The 12,031-nt window shown below is 36.8% G+C and overlaps 1 protein-coding gene across 1 annotated transcript; it reads right to left on the reverse strand.

Annotated features, from left to right (window-relative positions):
- Positions 1-2,241: 2,241 nt before the first annotated feature.
- CPN20 (chaperonin 20) lies at positions 2,242-5,623 on the reverse strand. The gene is made up of 6 exons (XM_028200468.2): positions 5,355-5,623; positions 5,087-5,253; positions 4,208-4,387; positions 3,974-4,129; positions 3,443-3,520; positions 2,242-2,615 (listed from the first exon to the last, which is right to left on the reverse strand). The coding sequence occupies exons 2-6, from the start codon at positions 5,249-5,251 to the stop codon at positions 2,442-2,444; spliced, it is 753 nt and encodes a 250-aa protein (XP_028056269.2). The 5' UTR covers positions 5,252-5,253; positions 5,355-5,623; the 3' UTR covers positions 2,242-2,441.
- Positions 5,624-12,031: the final 6,408 nt, after the last annotated feature.

Below are 12,031 nucleotides of genomic sequence, written 5' to 3' on the forward strand. Positions count from 1 at the left end.
CGAATTTATATAAACAATTGCAGAGATAAAAGAAAGAAAAGTAAAATAAAGTCCATTTGTTTCGACGAGATGTTTTCTAATACTGTGTTTAGTTGGGGGATTTGAAGAGGGATTTGAAAAAGAAAAGAAAAAAATTAGGTGAAATGAGAATAAAATATACCAATATTTTATTTAGTTTATACATATTTTTCTTTTTCTTTTCAAATTCTTTTTTAAATTTCTCAACCAAACACAACATAAAAATATATTTTTTACAATCTTTGACATTTGATAGAATAGAAAACGAAAGTAAAAAAAGAAAATGCCTAAGACCCCCAGCTCGGGGTGCTGGGGTCGTGCGTGTAGCTTATTGATTGGGTAAAAAAAAAATTATTTATTTATTTATTTATTTTTCCAGCGAATAGGGGGCCGCCATGTCACTGGGGTCGATCCCCACTAGGGGTATGAATCACGGCCCAGTAAAAAATTACTACCAAGCGAGCGGCATAGAAGAAAAAAAATTACAAAAATATAGAGGCATTTCACTCCACAAATTCACTTACATCCCACCATCATTTGTACCCCATGTGTTTATATTTTTTTTTTCTACTCTTCACTGGGCAATAATTCCACACAACCCCCCCCCCCTCCAAAAAAAAAAAAATACGTTTAATAAGAGAGAAAATATTTCTCCTTTTGCATGAAAAACATTTTCCGAACAAGAGTCACACCAATGCACATTCCACTACCATCCATCACCACTAATACAATCACTGCCACAAAAGTGTTGAGTCACAATCAGCAATAATAATAATAATAAAGTTATCTACAAAAATAATTTTCGGTACAAGCTTTTTCTGTTTGAAACATTTAGGTTAATTTGTTATTTTTAATTTACAAAAAAAAACATTGGTATTGTTTGGTTTAGTTTTTAAATTAACATTTGGATCAAAAAATCAAAAAATATGCTTGGTTGATCAATTTTCAAAATTTTTTCCAAATTTATTTTCTCTCCCCTCCTATTCTCTCACATTTTATACATTAATCAATCGAATTTTCTCACACACCCATCTATTCAACGACAAAAAGAAAAAAAAATTACAAATCATTCTAAAATTATTTTCAAAACTCATAATCAAATAAATTTTCACTTTTTTAAACTCTTTCAACAGCTTATCTTTTAAAATATAGCTCAAAACTCTTTTAAAAAGTCTACCCAAATTTTTTTATCCACCCAAAAAAAAAAAAAAAAGCTCTTTTAAAAAACTAAACCAAATAGCATGTCTATGTTTATTTTAGATTAAAAAAAAAATGAAAATGAAAAATGTTTGAGGGCCACAAAATCAGAGGTTCAAATGGCTCAAAACTGTCAAAATGACGTCGTTTTAGCTTATTTTGCGCCCAAAATGACATCGTTTTGACAATTTCGAACCATTCGAGTCACTGAATTTCGAGTCACCAACCATTGCGGAATGAAAATAAAACACGCATTTAATACACTAGTATTTAAAAATTTTATTTTAAAAATAAATAAAAAAAGTGATTGCAAAACGTGACTGCCAACGATTGAAAATGATTGTCAACTACAACAGGTAGTCGTCCAAGATAGTAGCCACAACTAGTAAGAGGTGGTTGGTAGTGGCAGGTGATCGTTGGCCATTGGAAATGATAGACAAAAGTGATTATTGATAATCGGACCAATCATCTAAAATGTAAGTTGAAAGTGACTTTCAAAAAAGATAAAAAATAATGGCTAAAGATGGTTACAATCGATGAGAGGTGATTGGTGGCAATGAAAACTGCTTGGCTATTAAGGGAGGTGGTAACCATTAGTGATTGACGGAAGAGGTTATTAGCGATGGTAATAGATAATGATGAGTAATAGACAATGGTTAAAAAAGATGGAAGAAATAAAAAAACTAAAATAAAAAATAAACAAACAAAAAAATAAAAACAATTTTCTTGTGTTTATAATTTTTTGAAAACAAAAATAAAAACGCCTTTTTTTTTAAGAATTCTATAAATATAAAAATAAAAGATAAAAATTATAAATATAAACGTGTTACCAAACAGGCCCTTAGTGTAAATTTTTCACCTTTCCCTTTACGCAAATTCAAACAAAACCTAGTTGCATGATAACCAAGCCCATAAGTCTGTCTTACTAAGCAACATAATTCCTGCAATCTCGGTGCAAGCCACTGCAACTGCATCAAAAGCAATTAATAACCAATAGGTCATTACTCCTTTTAAGTAGAGGCTGGGTTCAGCAGAAACATAAATAGATACCACCCAAAGACAAAAATATTCCACAAACAAGCCTTTGTCTTAGAATCCGTTACAGTGGGCCTACACCCTTTGAAGTGTGTGATTACATAGATTTAACTCAACTCAAAGTGACTTGAAAATGTGGTGAAGGAATAAAAGAAGAGCACACATGCATGCCCTAGGGGGAACAAGAGAGACTAAGAAAGCACAGCCATCACATCAGATGCCCTAAGAGCAATGTATTCTGAACCATCAGCTCCCTTGAAATCATTCCCTGCATACTTTGAATACAACACTGTGTTCCCTGGAGATATTGGTAGCGCCTTCCTTTTACCTTCCTCATCCAGGGGACCAGGCCCCACTGCTACCACCTGTCATCATCAAACAGACAACAACAATAATAATGTCTAAAAATTAAAATTTCAAATCATCAAAAAGCTTTGAATACACAAAGACATGCATGCAAAGACAATTAGAAAGACTGCCATTTGAGATTTGGCTAATTGGAGGAAAGACGAGGAAAGTGAAGCCCACTGTATTTTCCGACAACATTGCACTTTTGTTATTCTTTTTTTTACATTTTTATTTTAGAACTTCAGTAGTAGCACATATGGGGAGCAGTGATGCAGTTTGAAGGGCAGAAAAACAAGAAAAATTATTGCATCAGGTCGGTTAGAAACACAAGGCTTTGTTTGGTTTCATTTAGTTAAAAAAAATCATTTATAATATTTCAAACTATTCCAGTACCACACGTATTGCTACAATTAAATTATTGTAACATTCAAATCTATGAAACACTCAAGCAATAAGAAATGACAATAAACTATACATAATAAAATGAAATGCTTTCTTAAATTTATTTGAGAAGCAAATAAGGAATCAATCTGTGTGCTTGTTCTGGTTAACGATGTGTCAAGTTGGTTGGAAGAAGAAAAAAATTTAGGTAAGTCATAAGTATACACTTTTTGGGCGAAAAGTTCAGGCTCAAAATCTTATGCTAAAAGGTAGATTTTTAAAAGTTGACATGTCGTGCCCTGATCCCATAAGTGGCTCCACCACCATCTGGAAGGGTCAGCAGGGATTGAAACCCTGCTGAGCATGTGCAGCTGATGGAACTGGTAACCCTCAAGCTCATGATATTGGGCAATTAAAAAAACTAAATTTATCAAAGAGTAGTTTAAATAGAAAATTTTTTTACCGTGCCAATGGAAGGTTTCTCCTTGCTTGCCTCTGTTAGTAACAAGCCTCCAGCAGTTTTTTCCTCTGCCTCAGCGACCTATTTTTGAATTTTAGTTTTGTCAGTCGTAACTTCACATTCTAATTCTACAAAGAAATATAAGATCAGGATGTGTAATACAAAATTCAAGGAGACAACAAACATCTAGAAAGCCTAGTTTCAGAAAACATTAACTAAGGTAAATTTCTATATGGGATTTGCAAACATCCTGCTAACAAGAAAAATGGGTGTTATGCAAGGACATTATTATCAACTCCGTATCTTCAAACTGATGCAAATCAGTTTCTCAATTTGCATTTTGGTGTGGTGAACATACGGAAGAAACAATACTGAATTTGCTGGTCCTAAAAAGCTTACACTTAGTCATGCAGCCACAACCACGACAGAGGCTCATCTAAAAATGAACACTAACTCTACTGGTTCTTTTTATATTTTATAACAAAGGTAGGAATCAATACTGAAAAGGAATAATAAGTCAGAAGGCTTATGAACCTTAATTAGGACTCTATCATTCAAGGGCTTCATATCCTTGACATCATCTGTCTCTAGAATACCAACAATGTCATCCTCCTTTAGTATGAGATGGTTTGATCCATTGAACTCCACTTCTGTCCCTGCATACTTCGAGTACACAATTTGGGCGCCAGTCTGCACAAATGAAATTAGTCAGCAAAAATATATAATGAAATTATTGTTACAAAAGATCCAAACAAGCAAAACACATACCTTCACACTGATGTCGACCTTGTTCTTCCCCATTGTTTTACCCTCCCCAACAGCAACAACCTCACCTCCTTGAGGCTTTGTCTGTGCTGACGATGGAAGCAAGATACCACCTACAGTCTTCTCCTCTGCAGTCTTGATCTTCACCAAAACTCTATCGCCCAATGGCTTGAGTGTAGTGTACTGGGAAATTTTAAGACCATTATAGCACATGAGACATATTGAATTAAAGAAACTAAATGCAGTATATACACAAATCTAAGCATCATCAATAATAATGCATTGGCAACAGTTGAAGTCAATGCCAAAAAAATTATTAGCACGTACTAAACAAATGGGTACCACTAACTCAATTTGTCAATTTCATTTTAGTGAATCAGATAATTCAAGACTACTGATGATAATAAACCAAAAAGCAAACAAAGAAGCCATTTCACAAATCTATGAGCCAAACACAGCATTAAAGATCTCCATCCAAAAAAGTAAATGAACAAAAATAAAAGCTCAATATTGACAATATGAGAAGAGAATCAACACTTCAAGAATGTTCAATTACTCCTTAGTAAATTCTTATTTTTCAGCAATATTTGCATTTAAAAATAAATAAATAAATAAATAATAAATAATTTAAAAAAAAAAACAAAAAAAACTGAATTTTGGACCCATAGAGGTTAATCTTAACTCTCCCCTTTATTTTTGACTCATACCAAGAACTTCTAGCTCTGCATCTCATAACCCATAATTTATCCACATTGATTACTATATAAGTATTTAATCGTAAATTTCCAAATAACCCATCAAAGCAAAATCACAACCAATCTAGTTTTGAAGCAAACATAAAACTTGTTCAGCAAAATTCAAAAAAAAAAGAAGAAGCTATACCTTTGGGGCAACAGTAGTGGCCGCTTTGACGACAAGGCCACGGAACGACCAGCCTTGCTTCAATGGAGCGACGAGAGAGAAGGTGACTGTTGAAGGTCTAAGCCCTTCGAATGAGGGAAAATTCCTAACTGAAATTGACGATGCAGTGAGCTGTGCTGTCGCCATTCCTGCCCAAATCACAATCCCAAATCAGATACCCAATCGAATACAAACCAAGAATTAGGCTTTTGATGATAGAATTGAAGAACAAATAGTATCCAAAGCATACCTTTTCTTTGACAGAGAATGATTGAATTGAAGAGACTTCGAGAGAGCTGACAGTGTAATGGAGGAGACGAAGAAGAAGAAGAAAGAAAGATAAAACCCTAGAAAGTTCAAGGAGGGAATAAGAGGGGTTTTATACCAAGATAAGAGGCTTCTAGAATTCTATGGATTAGTTTAGAGAGAGAGAAAACAACTAGTTAGTGAGTTAGTGAGTGAGCGAGCGAGATTGGTGCTGCAAATTTTTATAAGGGGCGGATTGAATTCAACAATTTTAGAATTTGGTTTGAAATTAGATAGAAATTTATAAATATGAATATTTGGATTTATTTTTATATTTAATTTTTAATTTTTTTAATTATGTAAGAAATATTAATTTATATTTTTTTAAATAAGGATCGATTAAAAATTTAATTACTCAAAGATAAAAATTAAAATTGAAGAATAACATATGATTGAAAAAAGATAAAATAATTTTTTTTACGTATGAATAAATAAATAATGCAAATTGTCGAGGAAAAAAATCCATTTATTTCAAATTTAAAAAAAATTAAATAATAAATACATTAATTAAAATGATAAATTTATGTTGTTTATGTATTGTGGAATAAGTCTTATATTAAATTATTAGGATGTAATCTAGTATTAATTTTAGAGAAATTGTTTATTTTTAAGCATTTTATCAATGAAAATTAAGGTAGCATTTGGTTTACTTTTCAAAACTCAACTCTATTTTTAAATCATGATTTGAATCAAAACTCATAACCAAATAAATTTTTAAAATACAACTCAAAATTACTTTTAAAACTCCTCTCTTCTCTTTCTTTTTTATTATTGTTAATTAATCAATTAATCATTTTTTTCTCTCATCTCTCCTCTCTCCTCTTACATTTTACATATCAATTAATTAAAAAAAAAAATATTACAAATCATCCCAAAACTAATTTCAAAACTCATAACCAAACAAATTTTCTCTTTTCAAATCATGATTCAAAAACTCAAACTACAATTCCACACTCAAATCATAATTCTAAAATTAAACCAAACGGACCTAAGTTTTTTCTCATTAAATAATTTAATAATGTCTTAATTTTATTAAGGGTCTGGCTTTGGTCCAGTCCGATCGGACTGGACCATGCTATTGGGCCCGTGGGGGCTCACCACGGGTCCCGTTTTGAAAATCTGAACCGTTCAATATGTAGAACTCGTCAAGTACTCTATGGCTGTGAAAAATCACGTTGATCGGATATCGATAGCTATGTGATCAAATCAATTTTGTATAAAAAAAATGGACGGTGAATAAATTAACGGTTGATAAAAACTGTTTTGATCACATAGCTATCGATATCCGATCAAAGTGATTTTTCACAAACATATAGTACTCGACGAGTTCTACACATTGGACGGTTCAAGTTTTCAAAACGGGACCCGTGGTGGGCCCCCACGGGCCCAACAGCACGGTCCAGTCCACTCCGATGGTGGACTGGACCAAAGCCAAGCCCTTTTATTAATATTGCATGAAATTTAAGAATTTTATTAAATAGTATTAAAATATGTATGAGTCTTTGATAATACATATATAAAATCTGAGAGAGGGTGAGTGAAATTTCTTATTTGAATAGATAAGGTAACTAATGAGCAATTTCATCATTTTTGGTATTATAACCTATGATATCAGCATGACATTAGTAAATTATGTTAAATAGCCTAATAGAGGGTAACAGTGAGGGAATTTTGATAATAATTTAAAAAATAACAGAAATTAGTGTAATTATTGAAATCATATGGGAAGTCATTGTAATTGTTAGAAGCCTCAGGGAAGTAACTGTAATTTACCCTTTCAAGTAATATATAGTCCACAAAATTTTCAAATTTGTTCTATATTCAAATTTGTCACTTAAAAAAAAAATTAATTTCATTTCAATGCATTCAATCTTTCTTAATCATATATATTCAATCTTTCTTAATCATATACATATATATATATATATATATATATATTGTAATAATTGGCAAACAACTCCACAAAACTGAAATATAATGTAAGGAAAAACATTTTATGAAACATTTTTATTTTATTTTTCTATTAATTATTGTATTGTTTGAGATTTATAAAAGGTCAAACGAGAATTTTTTTTTGACATTGACAAATTTTATTTTATTTATTTATTTTTTTTTGGAGATAAGGACATTAACAATTATTGAAATATAACTATTTATTCTTTGTTCTCCGGAAAAAAAAAATGCATATAAGCTACAAGTGAACTGATGGCATACCGATATGCTTGGAGAATTTCTTTACAGTCATTGCAAAATTATAACTGTACGGGGAGCAAATATCCGTCGCTTTCCGTACTCCTCGTGTCCAAGCTTTGTTTCTTTCCGAGTGACCTGAGAACACAAAACGGTGAGCCACCCAGTAGTGTGCTACCGAAAACACCCTCCGACGGTCAAGTTAGCACACTAAAATAGAAGAAAGAGAGAGAGACAAAGAGGTAGGTAGCTCTGATAAGTAGATGTTCTAGACCTGTGCATGGAGGCGCAGCTCTGTTTATATAGTTTCTGCGCGTCTCTCTTTGTCTCTTACTACTGACGCGTGGATATGTTCCCCTCTTACCTTCTTCTACGTGTAAGAGCCTATACTGCCAAACACTGAATGTCAATACCGCCTAACGGTATTGACGTGTACAGATGACAGAATCTCTTTCCAGCAGTCAAGCGATGCCACGAAGCGCACACCATCGAGCTAAACCAAGCGCGGTGCTGCAATCCTCCATCAGGGTCGCGCTGCTTGCTCGATCCCATTGAACAAACCAGTTTGCGGGCCAACCAAGCTCCGTAATCCACAGTGAGCTCCTGCTCTGTAGAACCAGGCCTTCCGAGAAAAAATTCCGTCCAGCTTAGTGGAATGCACATCTCTATCGTGCTAGTAGCTCAAAATTGTCTCTAACTTGACCGGATCTACTCCTCGGCCCCGCGCGCACCCAACGTCTGAGCGAGCGAAGACCCTGACTCCCACCTAAACTAGCTCGGCCCATTACTAAACCATAAATCTCCCTCTCAATTGCCCCTTAATTTCGTCTGCGCTAGCGTAATCTTGATTACATTAATTGGCCAAGCTTGTCCGCATGCTCGATCGTTATCTGCTCGGTGAATTATCCCACCGCTCACACTTCCAAATCGTTGCATTCTTCTCAACCGCACTAATCCTCATGCTCGGTCTTATGGCCTGCCTGGTTGGTAATTCGGCTTTTCAGCCTGTCTTTTCAAGATTGACATCGGTCTCATCATAGACACGTGTCATTCACCCATTGGCCTTGTACAACCAACCCAACTGTCCCACGTCGTCTCCTCAGATTCAAACTTTGGTGCCTCTTCTATTCCCATACATATATCGTATGCCTTTTCACCTCTCAAATTTTATTGTTCATCTTCTCCACTCTTTGTCGAGCCATTTTTTATCTCCAGTGCTCAAATCAGAGCATCTAAGGCATCGGTCCTCCGTTGCTGCTGTCGTTGGGGGTGCGTTTATCTGATTGGAACTCCGATTGAAGCTCCAACTTAGTAAGCCCTTCATATCCTTCCTGTGACTCTGTCATTTCCTTCGTGTTCTTAAGGTTTTTCATGTTTTTTATATGTTTTTGGGCTTAAACCTCCGCATCCATATTCAGGGTATGATAATAATAGCCAAACACTAAAAATAACAGGATTAGACTAGGGTTTTGCCCCACTTTCGATGTCGAAAACCTCCTATGCCCTTAGTTTTCCACACCGTTCATCATCTTCTGTGATGAACAAATGTGGATTTGGGCTTGACCGGGCTGTGCGCCCTAATTTGATTCAAAACTATAGCTGGATCAGATCACTCTTGTGTTTATGGCACTTAGATGAGAAAACCGAGCTTCTAAATCATATTAGGTAGCGCGATCGAGTGAATTTTTAGCTCGCTTGCGCGACTAAGCTGTTTAAACACCAGGGTCCTGAGGCCAAGCTAAGGTCTAGTCTACTTGTATTGTCGTGCTAGTAAGACCCACAAAGGGTCACAACACATGACCGAGCTAGTAAACCATGGCTAACCGAGCTTCCATCTAGCTCGACACGCGTGGCCGCGTTGTCACTTGACACTTTGTTTTTAAATGCAGAATCTTAGGAGACTAGACACACCAACATAAGCGCTCTTAAAGACTGAGCAGCCATCATGCATGTCTTTGCCAACTCAATACTGTTGGGCACTATCGTTTCCTTATAAACACGCCGGGCGCACTGGCTGTGTTCCGAGAGGAATATGGTGTTCCAACCGACGTACACTTAGAGCTTGGTGAAGAGGATATAAACCCATGGGGCAGATTAGGGTCTTGCCCCTTCACTGTGCTGGGCATTGTGAAGGGGGGGCTGCGCTTCTCGATACAGCCCCTAATGTGCAAATTCTTGAGATGCATCGGACTAGCTCCTACACAAGTATCCACAAACACTTTTAGGATTATAAATGGAGTGGTTGAGCTAAATGATCGGCTAGGATTACAGTTGGGCCTAGCCAAAATACTGCGCCAATACACGCTCGGTTGAACAAAAGACGACTATAACTATTATTTGAAAATACGACCAGGCAGAGAATGATTAGTAACCGACACACTGGATAAGGACATCCATGATGATGATTTCTTCTGGGTGTCCGATAACTATGAGACAGCTGACATGCCCGGTTGGTACATCAGTAAGGACTTCAATTTTTCTTGTAAGCCGATCTTTTTGGCTGATTAATTTTGTCAGTATTGATTGTGCCAAGCTAATTGCCTTCTTTTTGTAGCTATCAAAGAGTTACAAGCCAATTATCTGTACCTGAACGAAGAGGCAATCAGGGTCGCGCTAAGATATAGGCACCAAAATTGTCACGAGCTTCTCGGTTACGTACCAAGCTACCACTATTCAGCTCCCTGCAAGAGTAAAGTTATAGATTTTCTACGGGTGTCTTCTCCGTCTCTAGATCTAACACTTCTAGGCGTCCCTCTCATTCGCTTGACCGAGGAGCAAGAAATGGCAAAGATGAGTCGAATTAAGAACCTCATCACCGCTACTTCCACTGAGCTACCGAACAACCTACTACCTGTGCCAACGACCGATTAGAGCTTGGGGACTGTGATAGCCCTGGCCTTCATGGCCACTCCAAGGGCTTCGACGTGTCGAGCTAGTGAGCGGGCCCATTCGGCTGATCCGTCTGCCGAGCTTGTGGCTGAACTAAGCACCGAGCAGCCGGTGCAGGATGTTGAGCCGACACCTCCATGGAAGCCCGAGTTTAAGCACCTGTGTAAAGAAATCCCAGCTAATGCTTTTGTTAAAGGAGATAAGGAGCATATTTTGGTTTTTGATTTGTCAAAAGCGTTGCTGCTATCGAGTGATGTGACCGGGGAGAGATCATGTTCTTGACACCCGGCTCATAAAATTCGCTGTCAAGTCTATGACTAGAGTATGATTCAAAATTTCATCAAGCCTTTACTTGGTTAATTTCTTTGCTTGGGCTAACTTTCCTTTGATTTCTTGCAAGCTATCCAAAAACAACACCTCGTCGTGGACTGCGTTGTCAACTTGCTTCATAAAGTGACCGAGCTGAATAACGCCGGCAAGAACATCTTGACCGAGCTCGGCCGAGCTAAGGCCTCGCTTGAAATTACCAACGCCGACAATGCCAGGTTTCTTGGCCACCTCGGTAGGGCCAAACATGAGAGGGACGCACTCCGTGCTGAGCTGGAGGAGCTAAAGAAGGCGAGGTAGAAAGACGTGGATGAGGCCAATAATCTTGGCTTCAAGGAGGCTGAGGAGAGCTACACTAAACAAGTTGAAGCCACAAAGGACATCTTCTTTAAGTCCGGTTGGAAGGCAAACTGTGAAAAACTCGACCAAGGATCTGAAACCGAGGTGTTCACCTCTCCTCCCCCCGCCTTCTTACTGGTCTATATGGTGCCTTATGCAAATGACATCTTCAACTTGTTAAAAGAGAAGACCGAGGAAGAAGCAGGGGAAGAGGCCGAGGAAGAAGGCAGTCAAAAGGAGACCGGCCAAAAAGAGGCCAACGACAGAGAAAGGACTACCGTGGTCAACTTGGAAACTGCCGCAGAGGGAGCTAGAGGCAAATTCGCCAACCTCTCCCCCTTAGTCTAGTTTTGAATTTTCTGCCTTTTTTGTTTTGAACTTTTGTAACCAAGCTGCTTGCTCTAACTCTTGTACTTTCAATCTCAATCAATGAAAATTTCTACAACTTTTGTTGCTTGTAATTACATTGTGTTCCTTCTTTGCAACCGTACAGTATTTTTGAACAGAGCATCTGCTTCATTAGTCGGGCAAAACCCCTCAGTATTAAGCCTCGAATAATTCATCAACTATTACAGCTGGGCAAAACACCTCGGCTAAAAGTTTTGAGTTAAACAACTTATCAACTCTTTTAGCTGGGCAAAATCTGCCTCGGCTAAAAGTTATGAGTTAAATAATTCATCAACTCTTTTAGTGGGGAAATATCTTCCTCGGCTAAAATTTTGAGTTGAACAATTTATCAACTCTTTTAGCCGGACAAAACATCTCAGCTTAACACTTGGAGTTGAACAGGTTGTCAACTCCTTTAGCTGGGCAAAACATTTCGGCTAAAACTTGGAATTGAACAAGTCATCAACTCCTTTAGCCGGGCAAAACACC

Source organism: Camellia sinensis, chromosome 4 (genome assembly GCF_055761805.1).
Source record: "Camellia sinensis isolate YWXY chromosome 4, ASM5576180v1, whole genome shotgun sequence".
Lineage (NCBI taxonomy): Eukaryota > Viridiplantae > Streptophyta > Magnoliopsida > Ericales > Theaceae > Camellia > Camellia sinensis.

Coding starts and splice junctions, on each gene's coding strand:
- CPN20 (XM_028200468.2), bottom strand. CDS start 5,251: ATGGCGACAGCACAGCTCACTGCATCGTCAATTTCAGTTAGGAATTTT. Junction 4,130..4,207: donor AGGTCGACATCAGTGTGAAG/GTATGTGTTTTG, acceptor TCATTTGTGCAG/ACTGGCGCCCAAATTGTGTA. Junction 2,616..3,442: donor AGAAACCTTCCATTGGCACG/GTAAAAAAATTT, acceptor TGATGATGACAG/GTGGTAGCAGTGGGGCCTGG.